Genomic DNA, 17,801 nt, shown 5'->3' with positions numbered 1-17,801 from the left:
CCTTTTGCCCAGACAGATGCTTTGTCATTGTATATCATCATGTGTTCTGAAGGCACTCTATAAAATGACTGTGTTGGGTCTCCTTAAAGGGATAGTTCACCCAAATTGCAAAATTACATATTGATTTTCTTACCCTTCAAACAATCTCTGAACACAGTATGACAGCAATCCATGCTTTGATTTAGTTTCCCTGGTACTGTTTCCACATGCTAACCTTTTAGTATTCAGCATTTGTGGCACCATCCGAGTCATGGGACCAATATTATACAATTTTAGATACTTTCTGATTATTTGGACATGATGTGCCAAAAATGCTAATATCGGTCCCATGACTTTGAATGGGATGTGTGCCACAAATGCTAAAACATGGTAACAGTGCCAGGTAAACTAAACCAAATCATGGAATGCTGTCATAACTTTACCATAAACCACTTACAGGGCAAGGAAACCAATAGATAATTTTTTAATTAAGAGTGAACTATCCCTTTAAGTCACAGGCATGTAGGGATTTTAGCTAGTGGACAGAATACACACTTTAGATGAGTCAGATCATTTGTATTTACAGGTACAATACATATCAAATACTGATGTCATTTTCCCAACCGAGATCTCATTCTCCCATGTGTTTAGCCTTTTGTATTTTTCCAGATACTGCAGGAAAATGAAGGATCTAGGACAATCTTTCGGAATCTAAATCCCATTAGGACTCTAACACATTACCTTTTTTTGTGCAGGGGAGGTGTTCCATGGCTCTGCCCCTAAGCAGCTGTCATTGAATGAGGCTTGGGCGTACTGCGAGAAGGAAGGGGCAGAGCTGGCTACCACAGGGCAGCTGTACATGGCATGGAGTGAGGGTCTGGACCGCTGCAACCCTGGCTGGCTGTCTGATGGCAGCGTGCGCTACCCCGTCATCACCCCTAGAGCGCGCTGTGGAGGTCCACAGGCAGGGGTCAAGACCCTGTATCGCTACAGCAACCAGACAGGCTTCCCTGAATCCTCCAGCCGCCATGATGTTTACTGTTTCAGAGGTCTGAGTCTTGTACTGGACTAATTAGTAGTTAACCTCTATGGGACGGTTGAGCTAATGTGATTAGCATGAGGTTGTAAGTAACAAAAAAAATCCTAGGACATAGACATATCTGATATGGGCAGAAAGCTTCAATTCTTGTTAATCTAACTGCACTGTCCAATTTACAGTAGCTATTACAGTGAAATAATACCATGCTATTGTTTGAGAAGAGTGCACAAGAGTAAAAATGTAATAATAAACAAATTAGGCACATTTGGGAAGTCTAGATAAAACATTTTGAACAGATATGCAATGGTTCATTGGATCAGTCTAAAACTTTGTACATATACTCCTGCCAACTCGTGGCCAAAATCCAATTTGTGCCTGGGCTAGAATGACACATTATGGCCTTTCTCTTGCATTTAAAAAATGACAGTACAAAAAAAAATGAATGTTTATTATTTGTATTATCTTTTACCAGATCTAATGTGTTATATTCTCCTACATTAATTTCACATTTCCACAAACTCCAAAGTGTTTCCTTTCCAATGGTATCAAGAATATGCATATCCTTGCTTCAGGTCCTGAGCTAGAGGCAGTTAGATTTGGGTATGTCATTTTAGGCGAATATTGAAAAAAAGTGTTGGCTCCTTAAGAGATTTTAAAAGAGAGGGCAAAGTACTTATTTGAGGTCTGTTTTGTACTGGACTAATAACTAGTTAAAAGATTCTTAAGAGTATATTGACGCACCCGTGTGTTAAACCTTAGTAACATAATAATAAAATCCCCATCAAAATCTGTCAGTTTAAGCTAGAGATATCAGGTTTTTTTTGCATGGGCTGCGTCGCAGTCCATAACAACTGTCTATGTCGGCCTTCCGTATCTGCGGTGGAAGGTGGCTGAGCTACAGAGGTGTTTGTCAGACCATGAGACATCCTGAAGATCGGTCTTCTCACAAAAACAGATGTAGCATCTGAACGGTTTGGCCTAAAAAACTGTTATGACCACTCTATGGAAAAGGGAGACCCTCACGAACACGTTTTCTCTTTTGCTTTACGAGGACACGGGTCTCGTCTGAAGGTAACCCATACAAACAAATGGAAGTGTGAAGGTCGTTTTGTGCCTACAAAAATAAGGGTTTAATTATGTGTAAAGAAAAAAACAAATGTATCCTGAGCTTTCTTATATCTCCTAAATATAGGACACACACTTCAAAACCTTATTTCTTATGAAGTTTATTGTTTTATTATTTTTTGCCATATTTGAATGTGTTATTCAATGCGTTTCTATGGGCTATAGTCGTAAAGTCCGAATTCAATATTTAATCAAATAATGTTGAAAAAAAAGGTTTAAAAAGTTGATACCTAAATGGGTCCTAAAATTCTAATCAGATATCCATATGATCCATGGTATGACCATCTTAAAATAATTCCATATTCCCCACTAATTTTAGAGGTCTGTTTTGTACTGGCCGAATTAGTAGATAAAAGAGATAGTACAGTACTTATTTCAGAGGTCTGTTTTTGTACTGGACTAAATAGTTGTAGCATAGATAATAGTTTTTTTATTGCAAGATATTTGTTAGATTGCATGCTTCTATGGATTATTTTGTGTTATGCAAAGAATGTCTTAATTTTACGTCCATTCATTAAACAACCTCACTGAGTCACCTGTCCACTCCCTGTTCTTCTCAGGTAATGGGAATCCTCACACTGATGCCCCCATGGACTACATGGCCACTGAACCAGAGAACATCGGACAAGATATTGTTGTTCTTATGGAGCCTGCCGAGGAGCTCCATCCGAGCCTGGATCCAGAGCAAGTGGAGCGAGAGGCCCAGAGTGTCCTGCAATCCCTCCCCGTCTTCCAGTCAGCTCCTGCTCGGGAGGACCTGCAAGGATCTCCCCCTACTTCCATGTCAAGCACAGAGGTCCCACTCACCCGTACAGCTTCCACCCAGGACCTCCTCCAGCCTTTTGATGAGACTTCACTTCCTGTAGAAGAACACTACCACTCCCAGCATCCTACTTCACTTCCCAGCACCTCCAGTGAGCCAGACTCCCTTCACGAAGAAAACTATCACTCCCAGCATTCTACTTCACTACCCAGCACCTCCAGTGAGCCAGACTCCCTTCACGAAGAAAACTATCACTCCCAGCATTCTACTTCACTTCCCAGCACCTCCAGTGAGCCAGACTCCCTTCACGAAGGAGACTATCACTCCCAGCATTCTACTTCACTTCCCAGCACCTCCAGTGAGCCAGACTCCCTTCTCGAAGGAGACAATCACTCACAGAATTCTACTTCACTTCCCAGCACCTCCAGTGTGCCAGACTCCCTTCATGAAGAAAACTATCACTCCCAGCATTCTAGTTCATTACCCAGCACATCCAGTGAGCCAAACTCCCTTCACTATGGAGACTATCACTCCCAGGATTCTACTTCACTTCCCAGCACCTCCAGTGAGCCAGACTCCCTTCACGAAGGAGACTATCACTCACATAATTCTACTTCACTTCCCAGCACCTCCAGTGAGCCAGACTCCCTTCACGAAGAAAACTATCACTCCCAGCATTTTAGTTCATTACCCAGCACAATGAGGGAGCCAGACTCCCTTTACGATGTAGACTATCACTCACAGAATTCTACTTCACTTCCCAGCACCCCCAGTGAGCCAGACTCCCTTCACGAAGGAGACTATCACTCACATGATTCTACTTCACTTCCCAGCACCTCCAGTGAGCCAGACTCCCTTCACGAAGAAAACTATCACTCCCAGCATTCTAGTTCATTACCCAGCACAATGAGGGAGCCAGACTCCCTTTACGATGTAGACTATCACTCACAGAATTCTACTTCACTTCCCAGCACCTCCAGTGAGCCAGACTCCCTTCACGATGGAGACTATCACTCACAGAATTCTAGTTCATTACCCAGCACAATCCAGTGAGCCAGACTCCCTTCACGAAGGAGAATTCTACTTCACTTCCCAGCACCTCCAGTGAGCCAGACTCCCTTCAATTCTATCACTCACAGAATTCTACTTCACTTCCCAGCACCTCCAGTGAGCCAGACTCCCTTCACGATGGAGACTATCACTCACAGAATGCTACTTCACTTCCCAGCACCTCCAGTGTGCCAGACTCCCTTCACGAAGGGGACAATCACTCCCAGCATCCTACTTCTTTACCCAGCACCTCCAATGTGCCAGACTCCCTTCACGAAGGAGACTATCACTCCCAGCATCCTACTTCATTACCCAGCACCTCCAGTGAGCCAGACTCCCTTCACAAAGAAGATTATCACTCCCACCATCCTACTTCATTACCCAGCACCTCCAGCGTGCCAGACTCCCTCCACGAAGGCAACTCCAGTTTCTACCGACTCAAACTGGAAACGAGCCCAGAATTCCCAGAGCCGTCCTACGAGCCACACATACATTACCAGCCGATGCCAGAGATGAACCCGGAGGAACCCGACTACCAGCAGTCAGGCTCTTCCAAGCACTTCCAGCCAATGCCAGAGACCAACCTGGAGTTGGATCAACTGGAAGCCAACTACAGCACAACAGCAGGTAACCAGAGTCATCGGGAGAATGCACAAGAGACTACCAACATGGCCTTTGACCCCATAGAGAATGCCACAGAGGCACGTGACCCCACTGCAGAGAGAAGATCCAAAGAGGCGATCGTGGGAGAACTTGAAGAGACATCCATCTCGACCGAATCCCTGGGTGAGCTTGATCCTCACCCAGTCTGGGATACACTCTCCCCCCACGGAAGGGCAACCTCAGTGTGGTTGCCCTTGGATGGATCTGGAGATATGTTCCAAGGTATGGCTATCTTGCAGCAGACACTCCCATCCAGAGGGACCCACAGCTAGTACATTCATCTTGGGGCGGCAGGGTAGCCTAGTGGTTAGAGCGTTGGACTAGTAACTGAAAGGTTGCAAGATCAAATCCCCAAGCTGACAACGTACAAATCTGTCGTTCTGCCCCTGAACAGGCAGTTAACCCACTGTTCCTAGGCCGTCATTGAAAATAAGAATTTGTTCTTAACTGACTTGCCTAGTTAAATAAAGGTAAAATCAAATGAAGATAGCCAGGCGAGACAACCACATATCACAGTCGTATCCCAAACACGTACCACATACATAATACAATGCAAAATACGATACAAAATGCATAAAAATGTATGTGTGCCTCTTCACAGTCCCTGTCGTGCCGTTAGTTGTTCTTTTATCACATTTTTTGTCTGGTTTTATTTGCTAGCTTGAGTTACCTGGGGTGGCTGAGAGTTCCATTTAGTCATGGCTCTATTTAATATGGTGTGTTTCCTAGCCTAAGTTCTGGACCTGGGGACTGTGAAGAGACCTCTGGTTGCATGTCTTGTGTGATACCGATGAGTGTCCCAGCTATGTGCCAACTGCTTGAACAGACCGTTCTGTACCTTCAACACATAGACCACTAGCGATGCAGTCAATCTCTCCTCAACTTTGAGACAGAAGAGATTGACATGCCTGTGATTGACATTCGCTCTCTGTGTACGTCTAAGTGTGATGCGTGCTGCCCATTGCATGAAAACATGCTTGTTATTTTAGAAGCAAGTGTACTTTGATCATACTCGAAAATCGTGTATAATGTAAAAAATAAAATCAATATCTTAGATGTTACAGATGTTTTTGATCTTATAGATGTTACAGATGTCACTCCTAAATCCTCTTCTCAAAAGTATGTACTTTGACATTGTAGGGCTGTGTAGAACTTAAGACTTGATAATCATGCAATAATAATGTATATCGTACCTTCTTTACAGAGATTGACCTAGGTGTCCACCAGGGAATGCACACAGACAGATCCCCCACCTCTGAACCCTCTGACTTCACCACTCACATGTCTGCCTCCCCTGAAGCCACGAGCATCTCCAGTGAGCAGCAGACAGGCGTTCCGCATTCAAGCAACATCTCATCTGGACTGGATCATTCTGAAGAGCTGGGACTGGATGTGTACTCCACAGTAGCTGTGTACTCCACAGTAGGCCATCCACCAGGAACCTCCCAGGGAACTTCCTCCGCTAGACCGGAAGGCAGCACCAGTCTAGATTTCGAGGGTATCGTCAATCCAGAGAGATTGGAACCTTCAGGAACAGTGGAGCTGGCACCAGGGGAGTTTGATGAGGAGCACCTGGGGTCTGGAGAGGAAATAGCTATGACTGAGTCTCCAGACCTGTCCACCACCTCCCAGCTGCCTGTCGAGTTTACCACAATGGGCTATCAAACAACGGCCATGTCCAGAATAGAGGTGGATCCCACAACCACGGACCCTGAAGAAGACGGAAGTGGACATGAGCCAGGCACTGATGAACCGTCCCTCGGAGAAAAAGTTACAGTCTTCCCCCTTGAGTCGCAAACAACCAGTTGGGATCTGCACCGTACCACCTCTGCACCCCAAGAGTCTCAGGACGACCTTGAATACAGCGGGGAACCCGCTTCCTCCTCTTCCCAGACAGAGTTTCCAGACTCCTCAGCAGAACCTGAACTGTTTGGGTCAGACTCCTTGTCCACCTCAAGTACAGATCCCACCGCTGCCACTATGTCCACATCCACCGTGTACACATCCACAGAGTGGGCTACACAGACCTGGAGCCCCGTCACCTCCACTACACAAAGTCCCCCAGAGCCAGAGAGGGTGACGGCTCTTAAACACCCTGTGGATCATGGCCAGATGGATCTGGAATTCGGCCTCACCCAGCCGCCAACCCTGCTCATCTTGCCCAATGAGAGAGCTGCTGTGGGCAGTTCCAGGAAGATTTCAGGTAACACTCGAGCCACCCTAACCAGCCTAACCACCCTCCTCTTGCTGCTCGACACGGCGATGCACTAAACCCCGGCCTCTCCCACCCCAAACTGCCTTGCTCCATTTTCTGTAAACTGCCACCCTCCCAACGGCTCCCCCCTCTTCGTCTGTCTCACTGTTTGTTTCAGCAGCCCACTCACCCTCCTCCCCCTCCCTCCCCCTAAAGAGCACCCTGCTCCTTGTGATGCCCAAGAATTGAGCATTGAGAGAGATATGGGGCAACCCCCTTTTGACATTTGTCAAACAAACCAGTCTTGCGGTGCATGATGTTTTTTTTCACTCAAAGATTGACTTCTGTGAAGTACTGTATTGCCTGGACACACCGTTTCTGTGAAAGAGAATTGCTATGCTTGATTGTCTCCCTCTACTCTTCCTGCAAGAGTGAAGTCCAACTAGCACCTTCACCGTCCTGAATGTTTTTCCTTTCAAACAGTCAATTTCCTCTTACCGGGGGGCCCATATTAGTTTGAGCACAATTCCAAGTGGGGAGAAAAAACAGTGTTATTCAACCGGACAAACATTTGTCCTTGCATTGTAACTCCACTAACTCTGAATGTAACAGCACTGACTCCCAAATGCAACACCACTGACACTTTATTGGTCACGAACACAGATATTATTGATTTAATAGAGGGACAGTATCCCAATTACAAAACATCAGCAACTTTTTAAACTAACTCAGCAGCTATTGAGTTGGTTTATAGTAGAGAATGTATGGCAAGGAATGTCACTTTCATAACCACAATAAGGGAATATCTGGTTTTCAAGTCTTGTAGATATGTAAATGACATCTATCAGAATATGTGTAATGTTATTTGAGGTGAAAATGTCTGTACTGCCATCAATCTCCCATTGTAACAGGACGCAACATTTGAAAAATGATAATGACCTTCCAGATGGCGGTCTGATCATAGTTTCTCCCAAATATTTTAAACATTTGTAATGAGTAAGAGTTGCTAAATGCAAAATGGAAACTATTGAGGCTGGTTTATTGTTTGACGTGAAAGTGTAGTCAGTGTGGCATGATTAGTGCCATGTCATCTAATCTAAAATGGGTTTTTGTAGATTGTGATTGTACTATAGATGGAGAGTCAGAAGCAGCATCTCACAATGTGTGCTCACATGTGTGCTTTCTCCTCTAAGGAATTAACTCATACAGGACGGCCCAATCCATAAAACCATTCAACTAACAGACCATAAACCAGCCTGTTGGATAACATGCACAGAATTGTATAGAATGCTACATTTGCCGTCTCATTTTAGTAAATGTGCCTTTTCACAGAGCCGTAACCATTAAAGGTGAAAATCTAAATTCGAGGACATGGCCTTTAATATTAGGTTTACTTTGTCACTGGTGCTTTACATTCCTGACAGGTTAGCTAGATGTTTCCCTTTTTATTTCACCTTTATTTCACCTTTATTTAACCAGGTAGGCCAGTTGAGAACAAGTTCTCATTTACAACTGCGACCTGGCCAAGATAAAGCAAAGCAGTGCGACAAAAAAACAACAACACAGAGTTACACATGGGATAAACAAACATACAGTCAATAACACAATTTAAAAAATTATGTACAGTGTGTGCAAATGTAGTAAGGTTAGGGAGGTAAGGCTATAAATAGGCCATAGTGGCGAAACAATTACAATTTAGCATTAACACTGGAGTGATATATATGCAGACGATGATGTGCAAGTAGAGATAATGGGGTGCAAAAGAGCAACAAAAAAAATAACAATATGGGGATGAGGTAGTTGGGTGTGCTATTTACAGATGGGCTGTGTACAGGTACAGTGATTGATCGGTGAGCTGCTCTGGCAGCTTCTCTAACCACTCACACTGCATCTGATATTATCTAATGGCTAAAATACTGGGTTGGGTAATCTGTTTCTACCTCAAACTTTCTCGACACTGAGTTAATGCCAGATGCAGGCTTTGTGAGTGTTGTTATCAACTCAATATGTGAATTTTGATGCCATCTACTGGCTAATTGCATGCTCATCTAAAGGAAAGGAGAATTGGGAGGTAACTTGTGGAATAGACCACATCAAATCAAACCAAATTGTATTTGTCACATGCACCAAATACAAAAACTGTAGACCTTACTGTGAAAGGCTTACTTACAAGCCCTTAACCAACAATGCAGTTCAGGAAATAGAGTTAAGAAAAAATATTTACTAAATTAACTAAAGTAAAAAATAATTGAATCAAAAGTAACACAAGAAAATTACATAACAATAACGAGGCTATATACAGGGAGTAATGGTACCGAGTCAATGTGTGGGGGTACAGGTTAGTCGAGGTAATTTGCACATGTAGGTAGGGGTAAAGTGACACCAGCTGGAATGCGGTTTTAACCAATCAGCATTCCGGATTAGAACCACCTGTTGTATAATGTCCGATTTGCGTGTCCTCTAGTCTGACACATGAGGCAATGTGATGCTTTCAGTTAGATTCTTTTTGGTGTTATTTTGGTGATTTCACACATTTCCACACCAAATCGTCTAATGTCTAAGTCTCACTCGCTCACTTCTGGTTCCAGCCCAGGTTACATTTACAGTAGATTGCAGAAATACCACTAAGGAATGAGGCATCCATAATGTGTCATAGTTAATTTATACAATTGTCAGCACTCTTAACACTGTACTTTGGTAATGTGTTCTCAAACCAAAATATAACATCTACACAGAGATACCTGCAAAAGTATAACCAATGCAAAACAGCATGAGAGTTTAATTGTAGGTAATCAATTGCAGATAAAGACAGTAATACTAATTCCCTTGCACTCTATCACACCACCTTCATCATCACAACACTGAAATCATTATTGTAATTGTCAACGTGATAGAAATGCCTTAGTCATCCTTCCCAGAGAGGGCGTAATTATCCTGAGAGCTAATAAGTACTTGCCCTGGTGAATAGCCAGGGAGTCAGTCAAGGTAATGGTGATATATTCAGCAGACATGACAAGGACTATGTTTCTTTTATTTTTAAATTTAACCTTTATTTAACTAGGCAAGTCAGTAAAGAAGAAATTCTTATTTAGAATGAATGCCTACCGGGGAACAGTGGCTTAACTGCCTTGTTCAGTGGCAGAGTTACAGATTTGATCTTGTCAGCTCGGGGATTCAATCCAGAAACCTTTCAGTTACTGGCCCAACGCTCTAACCACTAGGCTACCTAGTGAACATCATTCTGGCAGGAGACGAGGCACCTGATTGGGCAGCCTTACAGACCTTCACCAACTTTGCTTTTCCTTTACATCATCTCTGAAACCCTTTGTCTTCAACTCTTTTATCATCATACTCATATTCTTTGCTGCAGCTGCCCTCACCGCTTTCTACACACTAGGCTGTAATTGTATGATATTATCATTGTATTGTTATTTTTACTACAGTACAACTTTATTATTTACCAGTATTACTACAGTAGTAGGCTGCATATGATTATCAGAGCTGGCAGGACTGGCCTCTTGCTGTGTTTCAGATGCCTGTCTGGAGGACCCCTGTGCCAATGGCGGCACCTGCGTCGAGATGGGCGGGAGCACCAAATGCCTCTGTTTGCCCAGCTATGGAGGTGACCTCTGTCAGATGGGTGAGCTCCTCATTCAGCTGTTACAGTACCTCTGTAATTGTAAGAGTGCTATTAAACAGGGTTCTACTGCACCAGGTGGTAGAATACTGGGCGACAGGTAGTCTAGCGGGTTAAGCTCAGGGATTTGCAGGTTCAAATAGTTGATAAATATGCCAATGTGCCCTTGAGCAAGACACTTAACTCTAATTGCTCCTGTAAGTCACTCTGGATAAGAGCGTCTGCTAAATGACTAAAATGTAATGTAATGCACCACCACATTCAGTAGTAATAATTGTGGGTTTGTATGTGCTGGAGCAGATTATTTTCGTAATAAGGAAGTAATTGGATATATACGGCCAAAACATTAACAAAGTAACAGGTCCTTCATTGTTTTGTTTTTAGAAGGTAGGACATTTGTACTAGTCTAGTAGTACTAGTCTATTAATAACTAGTAGTACTATTAACTCAATCAATCAAAATATAAATATTACACACTGTGGCTTTAAGAGCCCATTAATCACAAAGACCCACCTTGTTTTGAAGAGGACAATCCAGGAATGGCTGTTCCATCCCTGAGCCCAACTCAAAAAAGAACAAAACCTTGTTTTTGGAACAATTGTCCCCTTCAGTTCAGTCGGGCGAAGCTTTTTCTTTGAGACCTGCTTGCTATGCCACCATGTTCCTGTCACATAGATTGAGAGATGTGAAAATGGAGATGGAAAGAAGGTGAGATGAGAAGTGTTCTTTAGATGGATGAACCTCATGGATCCATCTGCTCAGGGAATCAGGGAAACTGTCTCCCTGGGTTAGAATCATCTAGTTTCAGAGTAAGGCCAGGATTCAATCAAAGGCCATTTTCCTGACATTGGCGGCGATCACATTCACGTCAATACTGGGCGTGTTGGCTCAAGCATAAACAATTTCCTTCAAAGGTCAAGTGTATTGAACTTGTCGATAATGCATCTTTGATTGAATCCCGGCCAAGGTCTTAAGGTAGTTTTTCATTCGATCCCCTCGTTGTTTTTCATCAATACCACCCCTTCGCTCTCTTTCTTGTTCAATGGTCAGAAAAGCTAAACGGATCTTACCTTTCCCTCTTAATCATTCAAATAAAAATAATGACATCTAGTAAATCTCTCCCTCCCTCCTGTTCTGTCTCTTAGATCTGGAGCAGTGTGGGGGGGGCTGGCAGAAGTTCCACGGGAACTGCTACAAGCACTTCAACCAGCGGCTGAGCTGGGAGGTGGCGGAGCAGCACTGTCGCATGGTGGGGGGCCACCTGGTGTCAATCATGACCCCTGAGGAGCAGGACTTCATTAACAGTACGGTGGGAGTGGTGACAGCGAGCCCCTGAACTTCATGCTCCACCTTTTCTCTTTCATTTATAGGCAACTCCATTTGTTAGCATAGCGTACCATTTTACTGCATATTAATACATTGGAAATACAGCAGCAAACTCTCAAGGGTTTGTGTGTGCTATTTATTAGCGTAGGAAGGCCCATGACCCTGCTGTGCGGAAGTGCTACATGCAAATGCTAATCTGGTCCATTAAAGAGGTAGTTCAGCAAAATGACTAAATAAATTAGACGCACACTTACTTTTAACCAGAGTGACAGACTGTGTTCTAAGTCACTGTCACCAACTGCTGACATTAGCATTCATTGCCAAAAAAACAATGGGAGTGATCGGGGCAGCTTTAGCATGTTGTAAATTACGTGGCCACATGACTTCCAAGTAACTTCATGCCCAGTCAATTGGAAACACAAACCCTGGCAGAGGTGTTGATATTCGCAGTGGAAGCACAAAGACAAAGGCCTACTGTATAATTTCTTCGAGACGTGACAAGCCTACTGCTTGAAAAGCAAATAAAATGGCTTATTCTATCCGCAGATAACTATAAGGAGTATCAGTGGACTGGACTGAACGACAAGACCATCGAGGGGGATTTCCTCTGGTCCGATGGTAACCCACTGGTGAGTCCAGACAGATTGGGTTGACATAGAAAACGTACTGTTGAAACATGTCCACAGGATGACATGCAGCTACAAAGACACAGGACCACAAGACATTAGCTCCCATGCTTATAAACAACTACAGCTCTGTGTCTCTTACCTTGTCTTCACAGCTCTATGAGAACTGGTACAGGGGCCAGCCTGACAGTTACTTCCTGTCTGGAGAGGACTGTGTGGTGATGGTGTGGCATGATGCCGGGCGCTGGAGTGATGTGCCCTGCAACTACCACTTGGCCTACACCTGCAAGAAAGGCACCTGTGAGTAATGGACAGGATGTTACTACAAGCAAGCACCTATCTACCAGTGCCTTTACATACCTGTAACTACCTCTGTGCAATAGAGTATATTGCTACAGTATACAGGCAATAGGTCACAGAGGTAGTTAACTTAGAGGTATGTAGAAGTAGCAGTAGATGTTTAATGCACACATTCAATACAGTCCCAAACTAGCGTAATGTTCAAAACGTAACTGAATGTGTACATTAGGACAAATAATCGTTCAACTTTTCATTCATATGTTTTGAATTTAGAGGACATTATCACCTACAGTCTTTGTAACTCCTCCCACAGCTTCATGTGGCCCTCCCCCCAAAGTCCGGAACGCATCTGCGCTTGGCAGAATCCGCCAGAGGTACGAGACAGACGCCATTGTGCGCTACTACTGTGCCCAGGGCTTCCAGCAGAGACAAAACCCTCTGGTCAAGTGCCTGCCAGGTGGCAAGTGGGAGGAGCCCCAGATCCTCTGCATTCCTGGTATGAACAGTTCTCTGATCAGCTCACCTATCTCTAATCCATGACCATGTTCCATTGCACTTCTGATATTGCTAAATATGACTCAAGAACAGTTATTGGGATACAGTTCATCTCTCATGACAGACTGTCAGCAAGAATCTGCCTCACTAAAGAAATACTGAAGAATTGTGATTTAGTACATCAGTCTCAGTGATTCTTTTAAAGAACTAAGGAGATGCTTAAGAGCAGAGACAGGTTTTTTAACTGGAAATTTAGTTGTTGCTCTGTAGTGGGGAGTTGCTGAAACTGCTTTAGCTCTGGAGGAAAACATCTATCTTTGGGTTCAAGGCTGGGATTCTATCAATCGCATTGTCGACATGCGCACTGCACTTTTAAAGGTAGTTTACACTTGAGCCAAAATCCGCAGCGTTTACTGCAAATTTAATCTACACGACCGTCAGGGAATTGCCTGTAGAAGGCACAATATCAGCTGTCGACAGTGCTGTGCTCTTGTTGCAATGCCATAACAGCAGGCAAAGCCAACCCAGAAAACTAGTGTCTAAATCGGACAATGTTCTCACTCTGCACATTATGAGGGGGGGACAAGATACATGTATGAAAGGGGTGTACATATGACACTGCCTTTTTACCCAACAGATTTGTCAGAAGTCTTTATTTTCAACTTGTTGGGGTTTTCTTTCAGGGGCAGGAAACACAGCACAGGTAGCAGGAGTAACATCACCAACAACAGGAAACCAGGAGCTGACTGAAGAGGAATCATAAAAAAAGAAAACGCCTCACTACTGGGACATCAAGTGGAACTTTTAAATTCCATACCATGTCCCATTACACTTCAAGAGTTTTCTTTCTTCATTGACTAGAGATCTGAAATGGCTGAACGTGTGAAGGCAATATTGTGATCTTGAAAGGAGACAAGGAAAGAGTATTGGGACACAGGGTCAGTTTGGCATTACATTCCTACTCCTCATCGAAGCACATCGATCTGAATCTGTAGTTGGGATAGCCTGGGCTTTAGGGTCTCTTGCAGCCCTACATAGGATGCCATGAATTGCAATGGTGTGCTAGATTGCAGAACACGGAACATTTTCCGTGAAAAGTCCTTGGGATTTCCGAAAATCCTGTCACTGACGCATGTCTGTTATCAGTAACTCCTTGTCCATCCATCCGGATTGTACACTATATATATAAAAGTATATGGACATTGCTTCAAATTAGTGCATTTGGCTTTTTCAGCCACACCCATTGCTGACAGGTGTGTAAAATCGAGCACACCGCCATGCAATCTCCATAGACAAACATTGGCAGTATAATGGCCTTATTGAAGAGCTCAGTGACTTCTGACATGGCACCGTCATAGGATACCACCTTTCCAACAAGTCAGTTCGGCAAATTTCTGCCCTGCTAGAGCTGCCCCGGTCAACTGTTAGTGCTATTATTGTGAAGTGGAAACGTCTAGGACCAAAAACAGATCAGCCACAAAGTGGTAGGCCACACAAGCTCACGGAAAGGGACAGCCAACTGCTGAAGCTCCAACTGTGTTAGACAGTGGTAGGATACACGGTAGCTCGTCTTGAGAAAATTTGGTTCAGACGGATTCTTTAACGATATCCACACATTGTACAATCCAGAAGGACGGACAAGGAGTAATGGGTTATAAATATGCCTTAGGTAGCAGAGTTTTTGGAAACCTGGATGCCAAAGGATTTTTCACCAAATATGTCCCGGGCTCCAAATTATAGCGATCTAGGATGCCATTGCATTCAATGTGCGATGTCAACTGTAGGCCCAGGACTCTTGTTGGTTTTAAACAGCCGTCATCACGCTAACGGTGTCAATCATTGTTTATTGACTATTATTGGCAAATCAGCTTTATAAATCCACCCATCATATTTTAAACAACAGCTGGTCTGTTTGCAATTCCATTCATATTCCATCAGCTAGGGATTACCTGGGGTCTGTTCAGGAGGGGGAATGTTACAGAACGTTCAGATAGAAATGTATTGTGTAGAACAGATATGATTGTCCAGCCTGGCCTCAGAGCCATATTAAATATACTTGATGTATTTCTGAGCACCTCCAAGACGTATGATACCTACTAATGGTCTAGTTACTTGAGACAGAAACTCAAGTAGGGGAGGTTGGTCGGGGAGGATGGGTGGGCGTAATCTGCGACAATCTAGCAATCCAAGGTTTTGCATGTGTGAGCCGCATCAGGGTCATCTGTAGCATTTTAGCTAACCCTTATTCTAAACTTTACCCAATACACCTAACCTGCTATGTAAATTGACCTAACCTTTGTCGTTTTAGTTCTCCTAACCTTTGTCGTTTTAGTTCTCCTAACCTTTGTCGTTTTAGTTCTCCTAACCTTTGTCGTTTTAGTTCCCCTAACCGCCCATGTAAATTCTCCCTGTAATTCTCCTTTGTTGTTACAGCGCAACAAGGAACCTGGCCTCAGATAAAGACCTGCAATACTATACGTCCTCCAAGACGTATGATAAGTTACGTCACCCAATTCGTATGTTTTGTATGACCGGGTAACACCTATGACACTGTACGTCCTCGAATTCGAATGATATTGTACGACTGCTATTCCATTTAGAATCTAATGCAACGTGTCATACTAAATTGAGTCTTAGACTGTCACAGATGTACGTACAGAATAATATGAATTGCCCTGAGACCACATTGGATTGCCTGTAGACTTGGGGACGAATGTAGTTCTATTAATAATATTTCTACCTGCAATGTTTTTGTTTTTGTCTCACTGAGTACACTCCAGGACAGGTGAGTCATTATTGGGATGTTTGGTTGAGTGTCAGGGAAGACACACAACAGACTCTGTGGTCCATATTCAAACCTGTCCCACGTCACAACCTCTAGGTCCTTTGAGGCCCCTTCATAGAACTAAAAAGGACTGTATAGGTGTACACAATATTGTGGGAACTCTGCCAAGCCTACCAGAGGACTAGGTGAGGCTATTACCATATTGCTGATACCAATCCAAATATTTCAGATCCACAAGGTGATTTGACAAAGTCTTTAGAAATGAAGCAATGGTTGGTTTGGAAATGGAGCATCAAAATCCCTGTCCTCCTAGGAACCCATATCAACTCTTCAACTCAGCATTATTTCCATCTCAACTTTCTCACAACCATAGATAGGCCTTCTTAGACTTTTATCCACAACAGACTTTATATGAAATATGGTGCTCACACTCTTGCCTATGGTGCATTTTGACCTCCTTTTAAATTGTAAAGAATCAAAATGGCACGTTTGTGCAGTAGGATGTCAGAAAACAAAGTGACTCCAAGCACAGCATGTTTACAAAGCCAATTCCATTATCAAACTAAAATGTACATTTCACACAGTGGTTTATTTATTCACTCTTAACTATTTTGGGGTGAAAAAGGCTAGAGTGGATAGCCTGCAATTGTTTTTACAAGGGTGACAATGCCTTTACTGTACGTATCAATGATATTGGTTAGATTTTGTTTCAAAGTATTGTTGAATTACTGTCCACTCTTCCCTGTGATAGATGCCCTACATTTTACTGATACAGTCCTATGAAAAGCTTTATGTTGTAATAAAGTTTTGTAGAATAAAGCAAGGACTTAATCAGAATTAAACCACAAAGCCATTTTCAGACATATTCTTTGTTCTTTATTTTCTGATTTTATAAGTATCTTTTCCAGTAACACTCTTCCTTTATAAACAAAATAAAATAACACAACGTTTCTGTGACTGTTTGTGTGCCTGTTTAGTTGATGTGGAGCATCAACTGTTGAGAGGTAGTCAGAGGTTCAGGTACATAAACATTGTAGAATTTATTTAACAGTCCAGGTGATGATGAAGACTATATCCAGAGGTTGTATTTACACTGAACAAAAATATAAACACAACATGTAAAGTGTTGGTCCCATGAAATGAGCTGAAATACAAGATCCCAGAAATGTCCCATACGCACAAAAAGCTTCTCTCTCATTCTGTCAATTTTGTCCACAAGATAATCCATCCACCTGACAGGTGTGGCATACCAAGAAGCTGATTAAACTGAATGATTATTACACAGGTGCACCTTGTGCAGGGGACAAATAAAGGCCACTCCAAAATGTGCAGTTTTGTCACACAACACAATGCCACAGATGTCTCAAGTTGAGGGATTGTGCAATTGGCATGCTGAATACAAGAATGTACACCAGAGCTGTTGCCAGAGAATTTAATGGTCTCACAACCGCAGACCACGTGTATGGCATCAGGTGGGTGAGCGGTTTGCTGATGTCAATGTTGTGAACAGAGTGCCCCATGGTGGCGATGGGGTTATGGTATGGGCAGGCATAAGCTATGGACAATGAACACAATTGCATTTTATTGATGGCAATTTAAATGCCCAGAGATATGACGAGATCCTGAGACTATATTTGTGCCATTTATCCACCGCTGTCACCTCATGTTTTAGCATGATAATGCACGGTCCCATGTCGCAAGGATCTGTACACAATTCCTGACAGCTGAAAATGTACCAGTTCTTCCATTGCCTGGATACTTACCAGACATGATTGAGATGCTCTGGATCGACGTGTACGACGACATGTTCCAGTTCCCT

The 17,801-nt window shown here is 43.3% G+C and overlaps 1 protein-coding gene across 3 annotated transcripts in view; it reads left to right on the top strand.

The window, feature by feature from the left end:
• The window catches only part of LOC135549887 (brevican core protein-like), a 40,710-nt gene extending 23,778 nt beyond the window's left edge, over positions 1 to 16,932 (top strand). For 2 of the 3 annotated variants that reach the window (XM_064980262.1, XM_064980263.1), the window contains exons 6-13: positions 735 to 1,028; positions 5,824 to 6,822; positions 10,346 to 10,453; positions 11,596 to 11,754; positions 12,323 to 12,405; positions 12,558 to 12,702; positions 13,016 to 13,198; positions 13,881 to 16,932. In XM_064980262.1, the coding sequence (XP_064836334.1) occupies positions 735 to 1,028; positions 5,824 to 6,822; positions 10,346 to 10,453; positions 11,596 to 11,754; positions 12,323 to 12,405; positions 12,558 to 12,702; positions 13,016 to 13,198; positions 13,881 to 13,960 (2,051 nt within the window). In that variant the 3' untranslated portion in view covers positions 13,961 to 16,932. Of the gene's footprint in view, positions 1 to 734; positions 1,029 to 5,823; positions 6,823 to 10,345; positions 10,454 to 11,595; positions 11,760 to 12,322; positions 12,406 to 12,557; positions 12,703 to 13,015; positions 13,199 to 13,880 lie in introns of those variants that run through there. The other variant, XR_010457035.1, reaches the window with a different exon arrangement.
• Positions 16,933 to 17,801: the final 869 nt, after the last annotated feature.

This window comes from Oncorhynchus masou, chromosome 12 (assembly GCF_036934945.1).
Source record: "Oncorhynchus masou masou isolate Uvic2021 chromosome 12, UVic_Omas_1.1, whole genome shotgun sequence".
Taxonomy (NCBI): domain Eukaryota; kingdom Metazoa; phylum Chordata; class Actinopteri; order Salmoniformes; family Salmonidae; genus Oncorhynchus; species Oncorhynchus masou.
This window is presented reverse-complemented; position numbering and strand designations above follow the sequence as displayed.